This window comes from Sabethes cyaneus, chromosome 2, assembly GCF_943734655.1.
Source record: "Sabethes cyaneus chromosome 2, idSabCyanKW18_F2, whole genome shotgun sequence".
NCBI classification, from domain to species: domain Eukaryota; kingdom Metazoa; phylum Arthropoda; class Insecta; order Diptera; family Culicidae; genus Sabethes; species Sabethes cyaneus.
In genome coordinates, this window is record NC_071354.1 from 231,067,743 (window position 1) to 231,094,593 (window position 26,851).

At 41.0% G+C, this 26,851-nt stretch overlaps 3 protein-coding genes and 1 pseudogene across 3 annotated transcripts; 2 read left to right on the top strand and 2 right to left on the bottom strand.

The window, feature by feature from the left end:
* The first annotated feature begins 4,315 nt into the window (after nucleotides 1-4,315).
* On the top strand, nucleotides 4,316-16,420 carry LOC128736762 (uncharacterized; annotated as a pseudogene).
* Nucleotides 7,233-8,120, bottom strand: LOC128738246 (brachyurin-like). Its single transcript, XM_053833242.1, has one exon. The coding sequence runs from the start codon at nucleotides 8,118-8,120 to the stop codon at nucleotides 7,233-7,235; it is 888 nt and encodes a 295-aa protein (XP_053689217.1).
* Nucleotides 16,421-24,649: 8,229 nt separating the features above from the next.
* Nucleotides 24,650-25,537, bottom strand: LOC128736763 (brachyurin-like). The gene has a single exon (XM_053831249.1). It carries the CDS (start codon nucleotides 25,535-25,537, stop codon nucleotides 24,650-24,652), a length of 888 nt encoding a protein of 295 aa, XP_053687224.1.
* Nucleotides 25,538-25,960: 423 nt separating this feature from the next.
* Nucleotides 25,961-26,851, top strand: LOC128736764 (brachyurin-like). Its single transcript, XM_053831250.1, has one exon. It carries the CDS (start codon nucleotides 25,961-25,963, stop codon nucleotides 26,849-26,851), a length of 891 nt encoding a protein of 296 aa, XP_053687225.1.

Below are 26,851 nucleotides of genomic sequence, written 5' to 3' on the forward strand. Positions count from 1 at the left end.
TTGGCCCATTCCAACTGTTATATGGCTTCTGGTTACTTTTACATATATAATAATATGTAAGTATCCGCAATGTTAATTCGTTGTTGGGCAAAATTACTTTAAAATCTGTGTGTCTGTCTTTCCCTACCGTTGGGTGTCCGTCTTTCCCGACTTGGATACCATTTTTTCAAACTTCAATAACTTTTTACTGATCATTCAAAAATTCACTAGGCTTCCAATGGATATTCAGTGAAGGATCAAACTAACGCAATGTCGTCGGTTTAGCATGAATATGTTGTTTTTCAACGATTTACCAGCTATTTTCTTCACACACAAAATTACATCGGTTAGCGTATCTACGCATTTTTTCTTTGTTTTTCTTATAAATTCGACATCTGCGCTGCTAAAAATGGGTATGAAATGGGGAAGTCAAACGAGAAAGCGACCAACATAGCTTTTGCCAACCCAAGCTCCTACCTAGCGCCTCCACGCGGCCATACCCGCCCATGCTCTATTGAGTAGCTAAGCTAGGAGGTGCGATGCCGCGTAGTTCCCAGATGCAGACGACTGAGCCACACGGCATTGGTAGCAGGTAAGTATAATATGTTATTTTAATTATTTGTTTCGTTTTAGTTCATCAAGCACCTCCTACTGTACAATGAAGACTCTAGCCGTAACAAGCTTAAACAATGCACGTTAGATGCACTGATGGAAACTGACGTAATTATTTTTCATTCGACGGATTGATGGTGAGATTGTTCTAGTTTTCCCATATATGCTCCATTTCATTTTATTTTTAATATTATATTCATATCGTATATTACTGGGTACAAGAACACCTATGAAGAGTGCGTAAGTTTTTGCGCATCCTCTTAAAGTAGGTGTTCAACTAACGTACCCATTTCTACAATCGTAAGGACATGGCCAGGTGTATGGTGTACTTACGGGTAGATCATATCAGCCACCCATGATGTGTACGGTTGTCTACGCTATTTGACATCTGCGCTGCTAAAAATCGGCAGTTTAATTCAAAAGTGCTCATTCAGTCTATAGAAACATTTCCCATCATTGATTTGCTTCAAAAAATTATTGTTTATGAAATATGACAAATGTCCGTCTTTACCGCCCTTCCCCTACGAATAATCTCCGAATAAAGCGCGTTAATCGTTCGATTAATCGAAAATTAATCCAGAAATTTTCGAATATTTTTAATCGAACATTACTAGCACGAATAGTTGAATTAATCGATTAGTGCAGACAACGCTCACCGATTAATCGGTAATAGAATAATTGAAATTTTCGGACATTACTAACCTTATCCAGGGAAGTAGAAACAGCTAAAGATCAACAATTTTCGATCGGATTCTATAGGGCGTAAATTATAAATATAAATTATAAATTATAAGGAAGCTTAACTCATAGGTCATATCATATATATTTCTGTCATCTGTGCTAGGGAAGCACTAACGTGGGAAGGCAAATATATGAAAATAATTCAATTTTTCAATGACGCGCATCTAAAATCAATAGTTTTCTATATTTTCAATATTTTCCAAATAGATTTTCCTATCAATTGGTGTAAATATCTTGTAAATCTATTGAAAATTGGCTGAATTATAAGCCGAAGCGTGAAAACGCATTTCCATTTTGATGGCGTCATTTCCAACAACCAATCACGAAGCGAGAATTCTGGTAAAACATAGGTTCATTATTTTCAATTTTTCAATAGTTCAACATCAAGAATCCATACTTTTTCATCCATATCATTTGGGCCAATTCTTAGAAGATTTTCCAATCGATTGGTGTAAGAATATTGAAAATCGATCGGAAAACGACTAAGCTATTAGCGTTCAAAACCTGACCACTTTTCGAGAAAGATTTTTTGGAAGCTACCTTCCTGAAAGACGTAGTCGTTTGGCTTACTTGGATCCAATTTAAAAGTTTTAGTGTGATTTAAGGTATCGTATGATGAGTTTTTGTTCATGTTCGAAACTGGTCATTACCTAGGGGCTTCCGGAGTCTCTCAAACATGTCCAGATATGACCCTAAACTTGACCCTAGACAGCAGAGTTGGCTTCCATTTATCTAGTTAATGAATTCTAGTGTGATTTAAGGTGTCGCACGATAAGTTTTTGTTCATGGACGGAACTGGGCACTTGTCTGGGTGTTCCTGGAAGTGCCCGGAACTTGTCCAGATATAACTAACGTGGCGCTAGGTAGTTGATCTGACTTTGATTGATCTTGTTTTTAAACTCTGGCGTAATTTGAGGTGTCGCATGATAAGTCATTGTTCATGTTCGATACGGGCCAATTCCCATAGCGATAACTTAATCCGGAACATTTCCGGTTAGTCCCAATACAGCGTAAAATTCTTAAAATGGACGCCAATGGGTATATGTTGCCTAAAAAATCAATACCGGCTGTGATTTACGTTCATTTTGGAAGTGTCTTTGAAGATTTTTATTTACTTTATATGAGCAAGCTGGCCTTTAAAACTTAAAAAGGGCGTAACTCAAAAATTCGTCGATCGATTTTCATAAAAATTGGCTCAGAGGTGTAGGATGGCTATTCAAACTAACTGGTATTTTCCGTTTAAATGGTCCAGTTTATTTTTTAATAACGGTATTTTGAACACCGTGAACGTGTTATTTCAATAAAACGTAATCAACCGTTTTATTCGTTTATAACGCATTTGCAGCTAATATCAATATGAACCGTTTTTTGTAATTTATGTTTTCGTTGTTGAATGTAACTTGTAAAAAGTTGCAAAAATAACTATTTAGTTCTAAAACAAAATCATTGCGTACTATGGTCACTTGAAATATGACCTTTGAGTACGTTATTTTCAGTGATCAAAATTAACGATATTTTCGTGAGAAGCGCGATATTTTTCGAAACCTTTCGAACCAACACGATCCCGCGAACACAAGGTATATTCGTAGTGATGCAGGTAAAACAATAATGGTTTTCATGACCAATTTTATAAATTATGAGCTCATAATATCAAATTTGACTCGCAGTGACTACAATAAAATAACCGAAAGAATATATAATAAATTTTCGGCGGTTTCCGTAGTTGTGCAGCATATGCACATTAAATTGTTTTGCACATATTGGAATGATAAGTAACTAAAATTAACTCATACATAAATAAGCAATTTTTGAAAACCAATTACAACAGGTGACAACTAAAATTTTGGATTTCTTTCGAGGCTCCTATACATAACAACAAATGAGCTCAGAGAAAAATGAGAGGTGTATGTGTTATCTCTCTCTCTTGTTTCTGCCAGTGTTTTTTGTTTTGTTTAGGCTTGCCAAGTTTTGTTCAAAATGGCGTCAAAACAAGAAGAATTTCGCTAGCGCGTTGTATACTCCTACGAATTACACAATGATCTCGGCAAGAACTATAGAGTACAATATTTTAAAACCGAAAATATTGCGGTTTCGACCATTTACCATATCCTTAGATCCCCAACATCTACTCTCAAGCAAGGTGGTGGAAGACCAGCCAAAATTATGGACGCAGAAGAACGTCGTTCTCTTTCTCGTGCCTACAACAACAAGGATTCCGTGAGCCAACGCGGGATGCCGCAAAAAAGTTCAACTGTTCTCACCGGTACATCTGCGAAATATTAAAAACAGTCGAAATAAAGTTCCGGAGCAGATTTCGACGCTGAAATCTCAATGCCGCTGGTTGATGACGAATTATTCCGGAAAATGCTTTGTTTTGGCCAATGAAATTTACTTTACTTTCGAAGACGTAAATATGGTTATTTTGATGGCGGATCAGTTCGATATACTCTTCTCATATTTTTGTGGCAAATCGGATCAAAAATTATATGAATCTGAAAAACACATCTAGTATAATTTTGTTTGAATTTTATAATTTCACTATTATTTTCAATTGCACTACATGTATACGCACTTTTGTTTCCGTTTCCATTTGTTACTGGACAGAGTCAGATTATTTCTGCTTATTACATGAAAGAACCCCGCAATCACACTGCACTGGTGGAACTGCTATATTGAGATAATGTAGTCAATCAAACGATCACCAGCAAAGATTAAATGTAAACTAGCGCTCGCTGATATTGCGAAATCGAAACAAGATATTGAAACACAAATTACATATGCATTTGTTATCACGCTGAACATCATGTCAATTGTTATTACTATCAGCAAATCATGTTATTGTTATCAAATTCCGGTGAATCGAGGATGATAAACCTTCAATTTCCGCTCCCGTTGCGAAGAAAATCGACAAACGATAACAAGATGCGTTAATATATAAGGCTGGGCAAACCCCAGCATCTGAAGCAACGTACTTCGCCTAGCAATGCAGACTCTCCTGTTGGTAATCGCCGCTTTGGCTGTGTCCAGTGCCGAATGGACCGGAATCGATTGGTCTCGGGTTAAGCCGATCGAAGAATTCGACCATTACTGGGCTCGTATTCCGAAGGAATGGCAATTCTTGCGTGATCTAACACCACCATCCCCTAGGATCACGAATGGACAGGAAGCTACTCCCGGGCAGTTCCCGTATCAAGCTCTTGTGATCACTAACTTTGAGAGTATCGATGGCTTGTGTGGAGGAGTAGTTTTGACCAGAAATTACATCCTAACGGCTGGTCATTGTGTTTTCAACGTTCCAGCAGGAATGGCTATTGTGGGAATTCACCACCGCACTGGTTCCGAGCCGTCACAACAATCGATTAATTTCGTCGGGAGCGACGTCAGAGTTCACGAAGGATACAACCCAAATAACATCCGAAACGACATCGCCGTTATTCGAATGAACCGCCCCATCGATTTTAATGCTTTTAATGTGTTCAGCCAGTTCGAATTCCTGCCGCGGGCGATAGCCGTAATTTTGCCGGATTGACCGGAACGGTTTCCGGATTTGGACGGTGGTCTGATTTCGACCAGAGTAACTCCGCTGTGCTGCGGTTCGCTAGAAACCCCATCATTACGGAAGCGGACTGTTTGGCAGGTTGGGGCAACGATGCCGGCGTCATCCAGCCGCAGAATATTTGTCTCTCCGGTGAAGGTGGCCGCTCGCCTTGCCACGGTGACTCCGGTGGTCCGTTGACCATCGTTGACAATGGCAGCCCGCTGCTGGTCGGAATCGTTTCGTTCGGACCGATCGCTTTCTGCTCGATCGGAATGCCGTCGGTTTATGTGCGTGTTACGCAATTCCGGCAATGGATCGTTAACAATTCGGATTTTTCGTGAGCGGCTAGTTTTTTCTTGAAACAGATGAAGCTTGACTTTTGATACAACGATTTAGAATAAAAATCATGCAAATTGCACTAACATTGTGTTTAATACTGAGATGAAACTTGACCTAAACTTAGACGCAACTGAACAGAAACTAGATGAAAAATATTAGATTACAGTTGTTTGTGATTTTGTTTTGGCTTTGAATTGTATGAATATATCTGTCTCACTTCAAAGACGGTAATTGAGTGACGTGACATGACCTATTGAGGATAGCCACTCACAAAATGGTGAGGAAACCCCCAGTTTTTTTAAGTCTTCCAAAGAGAGTACCGTGACCAATTCGATCAAACGTCGCTTTCATATTCATGTGAGGAAATGTGTTGTCCAGACTGGTTGTAATCACCAAATAGCAGCGGTAAGTCATTCGACGCTAGATGTGAATACACATTTTCAGCTGAGTCGATATGTTTGCTGATCCTTTTTGCGTCACCCTTATGACTGAGGAGTAAATAGCTCGGAGAGTGATCGGCAACTGCTGATTACGATCTCGCCTGAAGATGGGAAAAGTGCCTGCAAAAAGCTCTTGCGAGTGAATTTTCTCGTCAACCTAGGTTTCCTTCAAAATTGTTATAAAGAAATTCGACTCTGTTGCGGCAATATTTTAAAATAGTCATACAATTTGGTTCAAGGTCTACGCACGTTTTGATAGTAAATCAGCAGTGCATTCGAGAAGTTCAGCTGTGAATCAGACACAGAGTTTGAAACGAGGACTGCAGTGCTAGTGACCCTTGTAAACATCCATCAGTTCCACGGCACTATTGAATACCGAATTTCATCGAACCACGTTTGGGTACCATGAACCAATGGCTGCGTGTATCCGGACATTCACACGGGCTGAAGGACTGTTTGAATTTTGATAATCTACCGGAAAATTTATGCAAAAATTGAGGAGAACTGACTGGATATAATTTTAATTTGTTGATTTTGCTAAACTATGCATTAAGACTTAGTCAGATGGATCTTATTAACAATAAAGAAATAAATAACCAGTCATCCTGACTTCTCTATAACCCGAGATCAATTTTTCGAGGCTCTTCAAGATTTTTCCTAACCTACCTTGACGTGGCACGGAAGTTCTATCCTTCTAACCAACTTGTTCATCATCTAGATAAAAAAATAGTCATACTGCTATCGTAAGGTCTTGAGTTATCACCCAGCACTGTTCGCTAGATCCAGTCCACTGTGGTTCAAAGGTTCACCAATATCTGCGATCTACATGGCCTGGAAGAAAAATGTGCCTCGAGGCTGTCATTATAACTTGGTTGGATCCGTGGATCCCCCAGCTTGGTTAGAGAGGAAGGTTATACAAACTTAATAAGCGTTGCTTCAATGACTCTCTCTTACCTAATTTTGCGTTCTTTCCCCTTCACGCTTTGTCTCCCCTGAGATACTATCAAGCACCTTTATTTGATTACTTTTTTCAACCATTTCCGACACTGATTGTAAAAATTATAACGGTAAAAAAGAAGAAAGAGTTTTCTTTATTAAAAATGGATTTATTTTAGTAAGGAAAAAATTCATGGGAAAGTCCCGGTTATGCTTCTATATCATCGCCTCGACTAAATATTCACGCTGTGAAGGTAAGGCTCTCTGTTTGGTGGGCTCAGATCGGGATTATTTATCATGGACTATTGAAACCAAATGAAACCAGCCACCCACCAGTGGAAGAGGGTATCAAAGACAATTGATGGGATTTAGCCGTGTGAAAAACGGCCTCAATACGAGCTTAGACACGAGAAAGTTATTCTACAGCGTGATAATGGTCGGTCTCAAGTTGTCAAACTCGTTTTAATCTACTAGAAAATTTTCAATGGGGAAACCCTATCCATCCACCATAAAAAAATACAGGATTTCATTGCAAACAGTCTTAGGTACATTTTTTATTTTTATTTTAATGTGGTTTTAGCCATTTGGCCATTCACCATCAAGTCTTAGGTACTTTCTTTAGCGCGTGCGGGTTACAGTTTACGACATTATGAATAATCGGAATTGCTGACGATCCATTGCCGGAAGTGGGTGATGCGCACGTACACCGACGGCATTCCAATCGAGCAGCCAGCGGACGACCCGAACGAAACGATTCCAACCTGCACTGTGTTGCCATTCTCGAAAATGGTCATTGGACCACCGGAGTCACCGTGGCAAGCCGAACGGCCACCGTCACCGGACATGCAAATGTTCTGCGGCTGAATGACGTTCGTATTGTGGCTCCAACGTGCCAAGCAGTCTGCTTCGGTCAGAAGTGGGTTGCTAGTGTACCGCAGTATGGCTGCAGTGTTAGGGCTAGAATCGGACCACCGTCCGAACCCGGACACAGTTCCGATTGATCCGGCGAATTGACGGTTATCGCCCGCGGCGGGAATGCGCACTGGTTGGACACGTTCATTGAAAGTGATTACGCTGTTTAGTCGTACAACGGCGACGTCGTTCCTGGTGTTAGTTGGGGTATAACCTTCGTGGATTCTGATACCGCTTATTGAGAATTCGATTCTTTGCTGAGATGCTTCATTAACGGTACGGTCGTGAGCTCCGATAACAGCAACTCCTCGTTGAGCGTTCACAACACAATGCGCAGCCGTTAGGATGTAATTTCTGGTCAAAACTGATCCTCCGCATAATCCGTCACCATCGGAAAAGGCAATCAACACCGCAATCTGATACGGGAACTGACCCGGAGCAGCCTCCCATCCATTCGTGATTCTACGGGATGGTGTCAACTTGCGAAGAAATTGCCATTCCTTCGGAATACGACCCCAGTAGTGGTCGAATTCTTCGATCGGCTTAACCCGGGACCAATCGATATCAATCCATTCGGCACTAGCCACGGCCAAGGCGGCGATCACCAGCAGCGCAGTCTTCATTTCGGATGAGTTAAGTTACTACACGGATTTGGAACTATCAGCCGGTCGCTTTTATACTAACCACGGGTTATCGTCAATCAGGAACGATTGGTTTCCAGGTAAAACGGAAATTGAACATTTATCATCCTCGAGTTAATGGGATTTGATAACATGCATTACTGATACGCTTGACACGGTTTGAGCTTCCGCAAAAAATGTGGGGACCCCCAATGCTCAGGTCGGTAACGATTGGAAATGATACTGCAAAATTCGATGCAAAATTTGAATTCGGTTTTTAACATTATACGAATGTGGAATATTTTACGTTTGAGTAATTTAACCCAGGGAAGGTTACATCGAAAAAATACTCGGATAGTATCAAATGATTGTAATTATACATGCTGTTGTTTTATTTTGATCGACGTTTCGACTTTTTGTAGTCTTTATCGACGATGCGTTTGAATTCATCAATGCACCAAAGTCGGTTGTGAAAATACAAGGGGAGAAATTAAAATTAATCGAAATTTCCATGCAACAATAATATAAAACGAATTCTATTCACGATTCACGAACTACACAATAATGGTAGCAAATTCCTTTCAAAAATGCAGCTGTAGTAATCAATTATCAAACATCAGTCGCATTCCGCTTTTATAATTTTGGTAAATTCTTTGTGAAACATTATGAAGAAGTAAATCGAATTGGCGGACGAAAATGGTATGACTGAGAAAAATAATTGATTAACGCAACCGCAATCGATTGCTGGTCAAGTGCGTTTTCAATTATTCCAACGCATAGTTTACTAACAGGCTGTCTAATGTCAAGTTTTGTTTCGTTCTTCACACATTTACCCAGCAAACGAATATCATTTAAGAGGACTAATTGTTTCTGTTAAAATAGGGTTCGAGAAAAGCTGAAAAATGTTATTGGATTAATCCATTAAGCTAATCTAACAATCAGTTCAGACTTGGTTTCTAGCTAGTCGTTTGATTATATAACGTTTATGCTTGGGCTCGATTGAATGCTTACTGTTTTTCAAGGGTATCGACGGATTAGGTCTGGGAGAAAAGTTGATTACGAATCCAGTTATAATTGGCTTGGTTCGGTTCGCGGATCCCCCAGCTTGGGTAAAGAGAAACGTTATACTAACTCAATAAGCGTTGCTTCAATGACCTTCCCTCAGCTAATTTTCCGCTTCACGTCTTGTCTCGCACTAGAGGCACTATCAACACCTTCGTTTCATTACTTTCTTCAACCGTTCCATTCGTCGAATGAAAAAAACGTGAAAAGCTTGAATGCTTGAGAATATAAATCTTTTGAAAACTCGAAATAAAGTATGAATCGTGTTTACGTATGAGGAAGAGGGTCCTTCACGCTATTGCCTTTATTAAATTTAATGTATATAGATGTCAATCCCATGTTTGCTCATAGCTTCCCGCATGGATCTATATGCACTAGCGTCCCCAGACATAAACAGAAGGTGGAGCATTCGTGTTTTCAGAAGAATTAGAAATTAGAGTTGAATATGACTAAAATTGGAATTCAAATTGGACTTGAAATCAGAGTTTAAATTGAACTCAAAATTTTACGTTAAATTAGACTTTTCCTACAATCGGACATGCACTTGGACTTGAAATTGAACTTGACAGCATAGCATAGCATAGCATAGTTTGACCGCCCGTGAGTTGCCCGCGATTGATCTAGATCACCTGAGATTGCACAAAGGACCATCAGAATGATGCTTGAGAGTAGCAGATCATTCTCAGTGTGCGTTTTCTGGTGATCTAATTCTTTGTGATGACCAATGGCAAAGCTGGCCACGCCCATGCAGGTCAATTTGGTATGGTAAGGAATGTTAGTCCGACACTTGCTGCTACTAGAGACCGAGGAATCCTCTGCATCATCCACAAGTATCACAGGAAGGAGTTGATGTTAGTAGACAGAGATTGATCTGGATCCATCGAGGCAGGTGGTGCGATCACGTCATTCAAGCTCGCGAACGATTTGAGGACGTCTCTGGTTACGTGGCCATTGCGAAACAGGTAGTGGAGATCCGACATATCGATATAAGAAAAAACTATGAGAAATCAGTTTACCGCACCGAAAATTATGTGCTATTAACATATCCGAGTCGTTCGAAATCGCCGGCAGTTAATAAATTCCGATAGACATTTGTTGCTATATGACTGCACGAGATACCTTTTCGCATCCTTCGATCATAAAACTTACTTGAAAACTCCAACTACTTTATTAGGGAACTGTTTAAGCTATTTAGTTTTTGATATTCGATAATCATATTAAAGAAATTAACCGCGATGTTCCTAGGTAACCGATTTCACGACTCAAATGCACGTTTATTATGCTTCAAAAAAAGTTCCGGTTTGTAAACGCGCCATTGCTAAATATGCTCAAATGAATTCAAAATGACCATCAAAAGCAACTGCTGCCGGAGAAAAATACAACGAGCGAGACACGAAAACAAACGATACTACATTATCATACGAAACAATACTCAGTATGTAAGCACCGGTTGTATGAGACTAACCTGGATATTCGGAATTTTTTTTTGTAAAGCTAGTATAATTACGAAAATTAAGATCAAAAATACTCTTATTTTATAAATCTAATATCATGGTAATGATACTCATAAACAACCATAACTTATTAATTTATATCGGATTTATATAGTAGCACATGCGAGATTTACGACTCGAAAACCGTATGACAACTTGAACATATTATACCTGAAAACAAAAATCAGGAATAATGAAACAAGCCAATATTATAGTCCCTAAGTTGATAAGAATTTCCTCATACCAACGCTAATATGCAGAGAGACATGTTCAATTGAGTAACGAAAACAATAAATGGGGAAAAATGGGACAAAAAAGAAAATAAAATGGGAAAAAATGAAAACAGAAGACAAAAGGGATGAAAATGAATAGAAAAACAGAACATGACCGAAAAGGAGGAAAAGCAGGACATAATAAGAGGAGGAACGGAACAGACAAACGACGAACGACGAACGACGAACGAACTAAAACGGGATTAGAAAGCGAAAATAGACAAAACCGAAATAGAAGAAAAAGGTCGAAACAGGAAAGAAAATGACAAATAACGAGACAAAAAAGAGAAACAGGTCTGAAAGCAGGGCAAACAGAACAGAGATAATTCAGGACTCAAGAGAAAGCGAAAACCGGAACAGCAATAGAAGAGAGAAGGAACAGAAAAAGAAAAGAAAAAGGATCCTGGAAATTAAATTAATTAAATAAATAAAAAATCGTATTCTACTAAGACGCTCCAAAAACTTCAGTCAAAAAAAAAAAGAATGGCAGAAAAAGGAGAAGCGAAAAAGAGAAACCAAAAAGGAAAAGAAGAATAATGAAAGAGAAAAAAGAATCATAACTTTTATCACTTTAATATCGACTTCTACTGGTCAAGTTATGTTGTACACCAATTCTTTTTTTACACGGGAGATGCGTGCCGTGTACAAAAAACCGTGCAAAAATAAACCGTGTTATTTCGAGTAACCGTACAAAAAAAAATTTCTTTTCAATGCAAAAAATATCGCCGTAAAAAGCGGAAGAGAGGAGACACGAAGAGAATCTCCCATTTGCAGATACGTCGAAATGAAAAAGTATCCGAGATTCACTCCCTCATAAGTAGAAAAAAGAAAACCGATAGGAAGCAAGGAAAACGGGAATAGGTAAAACGAGACATAAAAGGAGAAATATGGGACAAAAAGCGAGAAATTAGGTAAAACAGAAGAACAAAAGGCGGAAAGCGGGTGATAAAAGGAAAACTGGAGTGGAAAGAGAAAGCATGGCTAAAAACCGAATTAAATAACGGAAAAGACGGAAGAACGAGGCTTCAAAAAATAAGGAAAACGGCACAGACGAAGGCAAAAAAGCTGAAGACGAGAAAAAGGAAAATAGGAAAGAATGACTGAAAATCAGAAAGAAAATAACTGAGAACATGCGGAAAGCATGGGAAAAACCGGGACTAAAGACAAGAAAAAATGGTGCCAAAAAAACGAAGAAACAAGAAATAAGGGACTGAAAAAAAGGAAAACGAGAAAAAAGAGGAAAAAGAGGAAAAATAAAAAGAAAGTGAGAGTAAAAATCAAGAAAACGGTACAGAAAAGGAGCAAAAACGAAACAAAGGGGGAAAATGTGGTCAGAAAAGTTTGAAATGATAATCCAGCACTCGCTTTGTACCGCTAAACGAAATATCATTAATGAGTGCCAACATGGTTTTGTACTTTTAAAATAAGGATAAAGAAATAAGAGAATTAATCCAGTGAGTCTTTAGTAGGTACCAACCTTTCAAATGGGACAATAAGAGAAAATGTAGTCCTATAATTACATAACTTTTAAAGGGAGCTTTTTGAAATCAAATTATAAACGATTTAAACGCTCTAGCCACTGCTCTTAGAGCCGGCTGTTAGAGTACAGGACGGTTACGGGCTAATGCAACAATCCTACTGACTGTAATTACCGCCTGGCCGAGATTTGAACATACGACGACTGACTTGTTAGACCAGCATCGTACCTTGAAACTAGCTGGGCGGTTTGACACACAGGTATTTACTAATTTTCTAAAACTAAATTGATCGGCTGGACTTTGGGTTTGGAAGCCTTAAGGAGAAATGAACCGTCATTGATTCTGTAAATTTCAAAAGCAGTTTTTTTGTTTGAAACAAAAATTATGCTCATGAAAATATATTCTCTGTGTTCAGATTGGCAAGAACAATGCAGTGAATACATTTTTAAACACAGATGTCCTGTTTTCGGCCCAAAAGCTGCTTCCGAAATTGGGCTTTCCGACGAAAAGTTAATGATTGCTCATTTCCCCATAAACAAAAAGCGGATTATTTTAGCGAAATTATTGCCTTTTTACAGTACTGAGGTAGTTAAAAGAAAAGCAAAGCAAGTCCTAGTCGTTGTTTCCACCGTTGTCAGTTTTACTGTCAAAAGTCCGATGTCGATCACTAGACTGTACAATTCAAATGGGGCCTGTAAGGTGAGGTGAAGGTGACTGTGAGAATAGGACCCATATGATTGTGAGGAACGTGCTGCTCTGCGACAGTAGATTCGACATCTTTGAAAGTGCGCCAAAATAAAGAAGAGGTAGGATAAGGCGAAATGGAGTTCAATTGAGAATAATTGAAAAACACTCAGATATATCTTTCTCGATTTTGACTCGATTGGATTTGGAAATCTTATCAATTATTTTTTATTAATTTTCTAATTTCATTTGTTACCATCGCGGACAATCCCGTAGTTCGTTGGCATGTATGATACTTAGTTGTTATTTGTGTTTAAAAGTTTTGTATTAAAATATTATGTAAATGTTAGTAAATTGGCTTTTGTTTAAAATACTCAGATTGGTAAATATTATTGCTAGCATAAATTAGGAAAATTAAATTAAAAGGATAAAAATAAACACTCCAAGGGACAAGTTAAAATGTAGAATAGAGAAGTAAAATACCTTAGCACAACCCTGCTACCAGATAAAATGCAACTAGCGCTACTAGAAACGCGGCTACCAAAAAGGAAGTAAGGAGAGGTAAACGAAAAAGCGAAATAAGGGGAAAATAAAACCAGAGGGGAAAAAGGCTCAGCTGCCGGGGATAAAAGTTGCGAAAGGTCTCTTTAAATCTAACCACAGACCAGCAAACATATCGAAATCGCTCAAGAGCTCAAGTTTCGTTTAACCAAAGCACGTGTAAGTGAAGGCGAATAAATAGTTTTAAAGGTGTTTTTAGTGTAGACAGTAGTTTAGTAACTCAAAGTGATATCCGAAATCTTGATCGGCAATTCCTTGTGTGAGCCGACCCTGAGAGCAAGAGCGCTACTCACGGCCGCGCTAGCCATTCGAAAAGAGGCAGGTGAAGCACACCCTCAGGATCGCCGACGGTGTTTGACCAGCGATCGAGGGCTTTGTCCTAGTTGGTCCTCTACCGACTAGTAATACATTATAATTGTGATTAGTTTAGGTTAGCTTTTGTTTCAGTTTTAAATCAACGTTAATTCAATTTACTTTAAATTTATTCTACAACTATAGTTTCTTCGTATTTAATTTATCTTCATCTGATTGAAAAGAAATGAAACTGCCGCTTACGCATAATCGGTATTATCAACGATCCATTGACGGAAGTGTGTAACGCGCACGTAAACCGCCGGCATTCCGATCGAGCATCCAGCGGTCGATCCGAACGACACGATTCCCACCTGTACTGAGCTACCACCCTCAGCAATGGTCAACGGACCACCGGAGTCACCATGGCAAGGCGAGCGGCCACCCTCACCGGAAACACAAATATTCTGCGGCTGGATGAGGTTGGCATTGTTGTCCCAACGTGCCAAACAGTCTGCCTCCGTCAGGATGGGGTTGCTAACATACCGCAGTACAGCGGAGTTGGCCGTGCTGGAATCGGTCCATCGTCCAAATCCGGAAACAGTTCCGGTCAACCCGGCAAAATGACGGCTATCGCCCGCGGCAGGAATACGAACTGGCTGAACACGGGCATTAAAGTCGATGGCATGGTTCAGTCGAACAACGGCGATATCGTTTCTAATGTTTGTTTGGCTGTATCCTTCGTGAACTCTGACACCACTGGCTCCGAAATTGATTCCTTGTTCAGATGGCTCGAAAGCAGTGCGGTCGTGAACTCCCATAATAGCTAATCCTATTTGAACGCGAAAAACACAATGAGCCGCCGTTAGAACGTAATTTCTGGTCAAAATTGATCCTCCACACAAGGCAGCACCATTATCAAAGCTACTGATCACAAGTACTTGATACGGGAACTGTCCAGGAGTAGCTTCCTGTCCATTCGTGATCCTGCGCGATGGTGTCAGTTTGCGTAAGAACTGCCATTCCTTCGGAATGCGAGCCCAGTAGTGGTCGAACTCTTCGATCGGCTTAATCTGGGACCAGTCGATATTGACCAATTCAGCACTAGCCACAGCCAAAGCGGCGATTACCAACAGGACGGTCTTCATGCTGGACGATGTTAGTAGCTTCCGATTCAGGATTGTAGCTGGTCACTTTTATATTAAAGCGACGGGTTATCGATATGGACGATTCTTCGTGGGGGACAGGAAATTGGAGATTTATCATCCTCGATTAATTGACGTTTGATAACGTGCATAACTGATACGATTGATACATAATTCGTACTTCCGCAGATTAGTTGAGACGCTTAGTGTGATTACAAATGCATGCGAACTAGTGTTTGCAAAATGTTGTTTCGATTTCATAATATCGACGAGAGTTTTTTTAGATTTAAATGCCATTAATCTTGAATGATAAATTTCCTATTTTCTTTTCTTTGAAACGATAGTCGTCAATAACGATAACACAAACCGTTGGTATAAATACAACCAATTGTAGTTGCCAACCTGTAGTTAACTAACTTCGTCAAAAATGAAGACTATCCGGTTGATGATCCTGTCCACTTTGGCTGTGGCTAGTGCTGAATTGATCAATATCGAATGGTCACTCACAGGTTAAGCCGATCGAAGAGTTTGACCATTATTGGGCTCGGATTCCGAAGGAATGGCAGTTCTTACGCAAACTGACACCATCGCGCAGAATTACCGGTGGATGGGCGGCAGCTCCGGGTCAGTTCCCGTATCAAATTGCGCTGCTAAGCCATTTTGCCGGTGTTACAGGTCTCTGCGGTGCAACAGTTTTGACCGACTATTACTGCTGCTGCCCATTGCGTCCAGAACGCTCAAGGAGGAATTGCTATTATCGGAGCTCATGACCGTACTGCTAACGAACCTTCTCAACAATTTCTCCCATTCGAAGCCAGCGGGATCAGAATCCATGAAGGATATATTCCGACCAACATGAGGAACGACATTGCCGTTGTACGAATGAATAGCCTCATCATTTTCAGCAATCGTATCCAGCCGGTTCGTATTCCCAATACGATCGATATCCGTGATTTCGCCGGACTAACCGGAACGGTGTCCGGATTTGGACGTACTTCTGATTCAAGCACGGCTGAATCTGCTGTAATTAGATTTGCTAGCAACCCCATAATGACCGAAGCGGACTGTTTGACGCGTTGTGACAACAATGCAAACATCATCCAGCCGCAGAATATTTGTCTCTCCGGTGAGGGTGGCCGCTCGCCTTGCAATGGAGATTCCGGTGGTCCGTTAACCGTTGCTGAAGATGGCCGCTCACTGCAAGTCGGAATCATTTCGTTCGGATCGGCCGCTGGCTGCTCGATTGGAATGCCGTCGGTTCATGTGCGCATTACACACTTCCGTCAGTGGATCGTTGACAGTTCCGAATTGGTGTAAGTAGCATTGTTTGTTTAACGGTTGCCTATTAATGTCAATTAAAATGAGATATTTACTTAAAATTGTTTCTCCGTCTTTCTGATTCATACGAATTTACACCAGGGGTAGGCACGAAATGAAAAGTGTCGTTTTCGTAACTTCTGGAACCATGAACCAGCAAATTTATTTTATTTTTCTCGCTTTTATCTACGTAAAATGTCGTAATTTGTTAGCAACTCAGTACTGCAGGAGTTTTTTTTTCGAAAAAAGATGTTTATCTCAATATCTTTGAGTGTCCGATATAAAGAGATATAAAGGTGAATTTCTCTGGATTCTGAAGGGATAAAAATAATCCATGTGCTTAGGAACACGAACGCTTTGTTAACGTAGAACTATGAATGTGGATGAAATTCGATAATGCTGGACATTTTTCAAACGTTTAATTGTTTAATGCTCAAATTTATAACGTTAGCTAAATGAGCTGGAGCCTAAATTTTTCTAATGGCAGTACCCTATGTATCATTTTTACCAGTTTCTTAAAAGTTTGTATTTCCAAAAAGAATTGAGCTTTAATCGAAGACCCCATTATTAACAAGACTGGCATCTCTGTTATTTTTCCACGTCATGCGTCACCATCAGCGGCGCTTCTTTTAGCGAAGGTGGTAAATTTTGCATGAGCGTTAGTAAGCTCTTCACAATTCTGGATTGGTGTTTGTTCGACTATGTTGGCATGGCATGGCGGTATGAATATTAACACTCACTCACACAGATGCATTAAGGGACAACTACCTTGGCCGACAGAGCGAGCTGCCATGAGTATCTCCCGAATATTGACAGAGCTGCCAGTCTTCTTGGTCTAGGGGTCTTCGTTTTAATGATGCAGATCTACGGATTTATACGTAGTTCTTCGGATTTAGGAATTTTCTACACCTGTGCTTGTATCTATGGATTTTCATAAACTTCACGGAAATTGTTGAAAGTTTCTTTTAGTTAACTCACGGGAAAATGCGATAAACAAATGAAAAAGTTGTGACAAAAAGAACAAAATCACGACGAAAAGCGGGTTAACGGCAATGAAACAACGATGAAAAGATAGTGAAAAGGTTATATTTTTGTTGTTTTGACAACCAACAGAATAACGAAAAAATGACAAAAATGTGATGAAGAGACAAAAAAGTGATGAAGAGACAAAAAAAAACGGCGAAACGACGACGAAAGATGATGAATAGATTACAAAAACGAAGAAAAGAAGATGAAAAAATGTCAAAACAGGAACAAAAAAGTCGACAAAAACGCCCCAAAGCAATATAAAAATATCAACAGGCCTTTTGGCCCTACTGATACACTTAACCTTTACGTCCCCGACATCAAAAATTATGGTATTTGCAGTTACACTTTTGGCTCTCCACTTATTTTCATTCGATTTTTATGCAATTAGTCTTAAAAGAACCACATTAGATTGGCCTTTAATGAAAAAATAAGTTGATAAATTTTGGTTCCATTTTCTCGGAGATATTCCAGATCGCAGTGGGATTTTGTTTTAAGTCATAAGTAGCATGTGAAATAAAACTAGAAATCTGCTTAACAGAGTGCGCAAAAGTTATCCACTTCATTTGTGGTCAATAAGAATGAATCTTACACTATCCTGTAGAGCGCAATTACATGTCTCACACTCTGGAACATCCGGTATCGGTTCTACCGGAAGCTGAAAATTGGCCGCTTTGAATTCTCTTCAGTAATATGGCAAATGGGGTATCAAATCAAAGGATTTTTCAACATGAGTTCTTGGGTGAACCGATCTGAACATTCCGGAATATCCGTTGTCGGTTCTACGGGAACTCAAAATTGGCCTGCTTGAATTTTCTTTGGAAATATATAAAATCGCGAAATTTACAACACGAGTTCTTAGGTGGTTTCTGTGATTTGATACTCAATTTTCCACACTTCGGAAGAAAAATAGAAATGGCCGATTTGGAGTTCCGGTAGAACCGACAACGGATATTCCGGAATATCCAGATCGGGTCAAAATACATCCAAAAGTCCACGTAAGAACTCGTCTTGAAAAAACCTTTGATAACCAATCTTCAAAATATTCCAACACTTAACTATAATTTTTGCATATAAAAATATTTACGAAAATCTATTCTTTTTCGGTCTTCCAGAGTAGGGTCCGCGCTTATTCTTAGTTCCTTCCCGATTAGCTGATTCTAACAAAAATATTCTTACAAATTTCTTACAAATTTTGTTATAAATTAGATAGAAAAACTTACGACACATAAAATGTTCTACCAAGATTCTATCTCGTTCTGTCATGTGTAATACACTTTGTTACAATTTGGTTATACAGCAGGACAGAATACTGATTTTTGTAACTCATCTAATTTAAACTGGATCAAATTATTTTCATAATTTGATATATTAGTGATATGCCTAGAGCAAATTTTGTTACAATTTTTGTTATTTTAACTACTATCGAGACCAAGTTTATAACAAAACTGTTGTGAACCAGACTGAAGCGTATTCTAATTCGCGTTGACGGCATTAAACGATCTCTTGCACTCTCATAAAAATGCCCGTATGTACGTGTGGGTGAAAATCTGCCAAAATGTTTCGATCTCTTGCGCTCTTTGAGAAATACTTATTTCGCTTCACCCCTACAGTAAACTTTTGGAGGTAGCAGCAGCTTACGTTCGTCAACGCGAGTTGATAAAAAGTGATTACTTCTGATTAACCATGTATATCCATACCTTGAAATGTATTGATCTTGTGCTCTTTATTATTATTGTTGTTCTCATTAAAAGCTATAACACTGCAAAGTACAAACGTGTTTTTCATTCTTATCAGGTTTTGGGCCCAGACATGTGAATTTTTTATATAAATCTAAAAGTTCTTGTTCGGAAAACCATCAACGGATACGCGCAAAGTGAAAGAACATTAGAATAAAAGTTTTTTAGGCCGCGAGTGCCAGTAGAGTGCTTCGGAAAAATTGATCGATAGTCTGCCAGAACGACGCCATTTCGTTTTTGTATTCGACAATGGAAGACGATCGCACGCAGCGAGTCTACTTGTTCGACGGGAAAAATTACTCGACATGGAGCTTCCGTATGCAAGCTTACCTGGAAGAATTGGGTTTGCTGCATTGTATCGAGAAGCCACTGGAAGAAAAAGATTTTTTCCTGGATGTTGCGACAGACACGGTGGCAGTGAAAACGGAGAAGGATGAAAAACGGAAGAGGCGGAAGCAAGAAGACGCCAAATGTAAATCGATTTTAATCCACAAGATAGCAGACTCGCAGCTCGAGTACGTTCGTGGGAAAACGTCACCACAAGCAATCTGGATGGTGCTGCAGAATACGTTCGAACAGAAGGGTGTCTCTGGAGTATTTTTCTTGCTCAAGCAGCTAAATGGCATAAAATACAACGATTCTTCTTCGATGGAAAGGCACATTCTGTCGTTTGAAAAAATTGTTCGGGAATTGGAATCGGCGAAGATAAAGTTCGATGAACCCGTCGTAGTGTTTTTCTTGCTACAGTCTATGCCAGAGTCATACGATCAGTTAATTACCGTACTGGAGACGCTTCCAGTGGAACAGTGCTCGATGGAATTCGTTAAATCGAGACTGCTTAGCGAAGACGTAAAGCGCCAGTATTGCGGAATTATTAAAGAGCTAGAACCGGGAACTGCCTTTGCTGGAAAGAGTGGAAAATGTCTCTTCAAATGTCACGGTTGCGGCAAGCCGGGGCATAAACGAGCGGATTGCCCGCAGACCAAGTGGCTGAATCGCAAAGCAGATGAATGGAAGAAAACGTAGAAGAAGGCCAGTTCTGGAGCACATAGTGCTGAAGCGTAAAGTGAAGATGTTGCTTTCAGTGCTAGTATCGAACAAGCTTTGCATAGTAGTGGTAGTGACTTTCGATGGGTACTCGACAGTGGTGCTTCGGAACATATGGTAAATGACAAAAATTGTCTCGTGAACGTGCATCAGCTTGAGGTGCCGACGGTGATCAATGTAGCGAAATCGGGTGTGTCACTGATTAGTCGAATTATTGGTGACGTCAAAATGAGTGCAATGGTGAATGGACAGATGCTAAGTTGCACAGTCTACGATGTTTTGTTGGTACCTGGACTGTATACAAATTTGTTCTCCATCAAACGCGTAGCGGAAGGCGGAATGGAAGTAATTTTCGGAAGAGACAGTGCGCGAATCACGAGAAACGGGAACATTGTGTGTACTGCTGACCGTAAGGGACGGTTATACGAATTGAACGTCAGAGTGATGGAAGTATCGTCTGCTATGGTTAGCGAACCAGAACCTAAACTGTCGCTGTGGCATCGCAGGTTTGGCCACATTGGTAATGCCGGTTTGTTGAAACTAATTCGAAGTAATATGGTCGAAGGGATTAATGACAATATTCGCCCCGCTAATAATTCGGAAGTGTGTGAACCCTGTATGATGGGAAAGCAAGTGAAATTGATTTTTGAAGAGTGTGACAGACTCCGTTCGTCACGTCCGCTGGAGTTAGTGCATACGGATGTGTGCGGTCCATTTAAACCAGTGTCTTGAGACGGAAAGAAGATCTTCGTTACCCTCATCGACGGCTACACACACTTTACGGCTGTTTATCCATTGAAAGCAAAGAGTGATGTAGTACAAGCGTTCAAAAAGTATGCAGCAATGGCGACGTCGCATTTCGAGCGGAAGATCGCGAGATTACGTAGTGATAACGGTACGGAATATATGAATGAAGAATTCATGAGGTACTGTAGTGAATCGGGAATCGTTATAGAACCGAGTGTGCCATATACACCGCAACAAAACGGTGTCGCGGAAAGAATGAACAGAACAATTCTCGAACACGCGCGAGCGATGTTAGATGAATCGGGTGTGAATCGGGTCTTATGGACTGAAGCAGTACAAGCGGCGGTTCATATCGTAAATCGAAGCCCTACAAACGCTTTATCAGTGGCAAAAACGCCGTACGAGATGTGGTACGATCGGAAGCCCAACGTATCGAGACTACGTGTGTTCGGAAGTAAGGTGTTTTGTCATATGCCAAAGCAGAAGAGATCCAAGTTGGATGCTAAAAGTCATGTGTGCTATCGGTTACGGTGTGAATGGCTACCGTGTACGGGGACCCGATTCAACAGAAAGTTATCGTCTGTCGTGATGTGGTGGTTGAAGAACTTCGTGTGAAGAAGACTATTCATCAGGAAGTGTATACCAATGATCATCTAGTGTCGGACCGTTTACCAGAACCGACTATCGGAAATACAATCAGAAACGTAGAAGAAGATAAACCACCGATTGAAGAAGTAACTGAAGATGGAGATCTGCAGGATGCTGAAGATGCTGAACAAGAAAATGTGTCGTTAAGGAGACGCAATCGAGAGCGGAAACTTCCAAAACACCTATCGGATTACGAGGTGTGTATCGCGTTCGCGTTGAATGCGGAAAACTATGTAGAAGATTTGTCGGACAACGTTGAGGAGCTGCGTCGTCGAGAGGACTGGCCGGAATGGGAAAAGGCGATCGAGGATGAGCTACGGTCGTTGGAAAAGAACAATGCCTGGGACCTGGTAAACCTTCCCCCTGGCAAGCGAGCTATTTCAAGTAGGTGGGTCTTTAAAATTAAACAAAAGGGTGATGGAAGCGTCGATAGGTATAAAGCGCGTCTTGTGGCGAAGGGATGTTCGCAACGACAAGGTTTTGATTACCAGGAAACGTACGCACCAGCAGTTCGCATTGCCACAGTTCGCACGTTGATTGCGGTAGCAGTTCAGAAGAATTTCTACATTCACCAAATGGATGTGCGTACCGCATTCTTAAACGGTAATTTAGCGGAAACCGTGTACATGCGTCAACCTCCAGGATTTGAGAGGGGGAGTAGCGTATGTAAGCTTAACAAATCCTTGTATGGGCTTAAACAGGCTCCTCGCAGTTGGAACGAACGATTAAATGCTCATTTGCTGAAACTTGGTTTCGAACGATCTCACCATGATAGTTTGTTTGTATGTACGCAAGACGAAGGACATTGTAGTTTACTTGATGCTATACGTGAACGACATTATCGTATCGTGCAATTCGTTAGCAGAGCTTATGAGTATCAAGCAAAGCTTAAGTCAGGAGTTTGAGATGGAAGATATGTGTGAATTAAAGCATTTTCTCGGCCTGACTGTGAAGAAAAATATGAAAGCGGGATTTCTGTCGATTAGTCAATCCCAGTACGTTCGTGCTTTATTGAAGCGGTTTGGAATGCAAGACTGTAAACCAGTATCCACACCATTGGAAATAAAGGTCAAGCTGGAAAAGAACGGAGTGGAAACAGCAACACAGCATCCGTATCGTGAACTTATAGGATGCCTAAGGTATCTAATGATATCTTCACGCCCTGATATCAGTTCTGCTGTGAACTTCCTCAGCCGTTTTCAGAGTGGAGCTACTGACACCCACTGGTCGCACTTGAAACGCGTATTGCGCTATTTGCAGGGCACGAAGGACTACAGCCTAGTATTTCGGCGCAACAAAAACGAAGAACCTTTGGTTGGCTATGCCGATGCCGACTGGGGTAGCGACATTAATGACCGTAAATCAACTTCAGGAAATGTTTTCCAGGTTTTCGGCAACACAATACTTTGGGAACAACCGACTGTCTCCTTATCGTCTACTGAGGCAGAGTACGTGTCACTGAGTCAGGCAGCGTGCGATGCCATGTGGAATTTCCTGAGAGACCTCGGGATCGATTGCTGTTCTCCAACAACACTGTATGAGGACAATCAATCGTGCATCCATATCGCCAACGAACCTCGTGATCAGAAGAGGTTAAAGCATCTGGACATACGTTACCATTTCATCCGAGAGTGTATCCAACGAGGCCAGATTTAAGTGGAGTTCATACCGTCACAGAGGCAGGTTGCTGACGTGTTCACGAAGAGCCTTCCGAGTGGCCCGTTCAAAGAACATCGTTACACGCTTGGTCTGAGATGGGGTGTTGTGAACCAGACTGACTATTCTAATTGATAAAAAGTGATTACTTCTGATTAACCATGTATATCCATACCTTGAAATGTATTGATCTTATGCTCTTTATTATTATTGTTGTTCTCATTAAAAACTATAACACTGCAAAGTACAAACGTGTTTTTCATTTTTATCAAAAACACAAAAGAATTTTTATTATAAAATATTTGTTATTTAGAACTAAGCGTGTAGGGCGCTATATCTCTGCATATTAGTGTTGGTAAGAGGAAATGCTTATCAACTTAGGGACTAGGGTAGAGGATCCATATTTCGCCAGGAGTGATATTTCGCCGGTTGATGAATCCAAGCCCTTTTTGCATGTTTTTGGTGGACTTGGGAGAGGTTATTTGACGAATTGGTGAAATTGCTGTCCTCAATTTTACCAATTCGTCAAATAATTTCTTTTAGGTCTGCCAAAGATGTGCGGGAGAGGGCTTTGGATTCGTCGACTGGCGAGGTGTGGCTCCTGGCGAAATATGGATCCTCTACCCTATATTGGCTCGTTTCATTATGCCTGATTTTTATTTTCAGATAGGTATGCGTTTGTGTTTGTCCAACTTCTTCATCCAAGTCACGAATGACCCAAGCTGTTAAAGTGCTTGTAATAAAAAAAAAATTCTTCATCCACCCCTTCCTATTCCTCCTGTTTTCCTTCCCGTCCCAATCAGGTAAATGATGGCACGGGCAATATGGGCAAGGCACAAATGTTCCACATGATTGTGAAGAACGTGCTGCTCTCAAGGGCATGGTGTGTTGCTATCTCTTTCGCATGTAGGAGTAAAGAGAGCAACTTTCGAATGGTCCTCGGTAAAGGGGAATTCCCAGCAAATTCTTTGGTTCAACATTAACATTTTGGTACCTATGCGTGGGACATCGAAAATGTAAGAATTTGACAGCCACTTCACCCCGTAGGCTGCTCTGCGACAGTAGATTCGACATCTTTGAAAGTGCACCGAGATAAAGAAGAGGTAATAAGGCGAAATGGAGTTCAATTGAGAGTAACTGAAGAACACCCAGATATATCTTTCTCGATTTTGACTCGATTGGACCTGGATATCTTATCAATTATTTTTTGTTTATTTTCTAATTTCATTATAATTTCATTTAGGTTAGCTTTTGTTTCAGTTTTAAATCAACGTTAATTCACTTTGCTTTAAATTTATTCTACAGCCATTGTTTCTTCGTATTTAATTTATCTTCATCTGATTGAAAAGAATCCGCTTGAAGCCGTTTACGCATAATCGGTGTTATCAACGATCCATTGACGGAAGTGTGTAACGCGCACGTAAACCGCCGGCATTCCGATCGAGCATCCAGCGGTCGATCCGAACGAAACGATTCCCACCTGTACTGAGCTACCACCCTCAGCAATGGTCAACGGACCACCGGAGTCACCATGGCAAGGCGAGCGGCCGCCTTCACCGGAAACACAAATATTCTGCGGCTGGATGAGGTTGGCATTGTTGTCCCAACGTGCCAAACAGTCTGCCTCGGTCAGGATGGGGTTGCTAACGTACCGCAGTACAGCGGAGGTGGCCGTGCTGGAATCGGTCCATCGTCCAAATCCGGAAGCAGTTCCGGTCAACCCGGCAAAATGACGGCTATCGCCCGCGGCAGGAATACGAACTGGCTGAACACGGGCATTGAAGTCGATGGCATGGTTCAGTCGAACAACGGCGATATCGTTTCTAATGTTTGTTTGGCTGTATCCTTCGTGAACTCTGACACCACTGGCTTCGAAATTGATTCCTTGTTCAGATGGCTCGAAAGCAGTGCGGTCGTGAACTCCCATAATAGCCAATCCTATTTGAACGCGAAAAACACAATGAGCAGCCGTTAGGATGTAATTTCTGGTCAAAATTGATCCTCCACACAAGGCAGCACCATTCTCAAAGCTACTAATCACAAGTACTTGATACGGGAACTGTCCAGGAGTAGCTTCCTGTCCATTCGTGATCCTGCGAGATGGTGTTAGCTCACGCAGGAATTGCCATTCCTTCGGAATGCGAGCCCAGTAGTGGTCGAACTCTTCGATCGGCTTAACCTGGGACCAGTCGATATTGACCAATTCAGCACTAGCCACAGCCAAAGCGGCGATTACTAATAGGACGGTCTTCATGCTGGACGATGTAAGTAGCTTCCGATTCAGGATTGTAGCTGGTCGCTTTTATATTGAAGCGTCGGGTTATCGATATGGACGATTCTTCGTGGGAGACAGGAAATTGGAGATTTATCATCCTCGATTAGTTGACGTTTGATAACGTGCATAACTGATACGATTGATACATAATTCGTACTTCCGCAGATTAGTTGTGACGCTTAGTGAGATTACAAATGCATGCGAACTTGTGTTTGCAAAATCTTGTTTCGATTTCATAATATCGACGAGAGTTTTTTTAGATTTAGAGCCATTAATCGTGGATGATAAATTTTCTATTTTCTTTTCTTTGAAACGATAGTCGTCAATAACGATAACACAAACCGTTGGTATAAATACAACCAATTGTAGTAATCAACCTGTAGTTAACTAACTTCGTCCAAAATGAAGACTATACTGTTGATGATCCTGTCCACTTTGGCTGTGGCTAGTGCTGAATTGATCAATATCGATTGGTCCCAGGTTAAACCGATCGAAGAGTTTGACCATTATTGGGCTCGGATTCCGAAGGAATGGCAGTTCCTACGCAAACTGACACCATCGCGCAGAATTACCGGTGGATGGGCGGCAGCTCCGGGTCAGTTCCCGTATCAAATTGCGCTGCTAAGTCATTTTGCCGGTGCTACAGGTCTCTGCGGTGCAACAGTTTTGACCGACTATTACATCCTGACTGCTGCCCATTGCGTCCAGAACGCTCAGGGAGGAATTGCTATTATCGGAGCTCATGACCGTACTGCTAACGAACCTTCTCAACAATTTCTCCCATTCGAAGCCAGCGGGATCAGAATCCATGAAGGATATATTCCGACCAACATGAGGAACGACATTGCCGTTGTACGAATGAATAGCCTCATCATTTTCAGCAATCGTATCCAGCCGGTTCGTATTCCCAATTCGATCGATACCAGGGATTTCGCCGGACTAACCGGAACGGTGTCCGGATTTGGACGTACTTCTGATTCAAGCACGGCTGAATCTGCTGTAATTAGATTTGCTAGCAACCCCATCATGGCCGAAGCGGACTGTTTGGCGCGTTGGGACAACAATGCCAACATCATCCAGCCGCAGAATATTTGTCTCTCCGGCGAGGGCGGCCGCTCGCCTTGCAATGGAGATTCCGGTGGTCCATTAACCGTTGCTGAGGATGGCCGCTCTCTGCAAGTCGGAATCATTTCGTTCGGATCGGCCGCTGGCTGCTCGATTGGAATGCCATCGGTTCATGTGCGCATTACACACTTCCGTCAGTGGATCGTTGACAATTCCGATTTGGTGTGA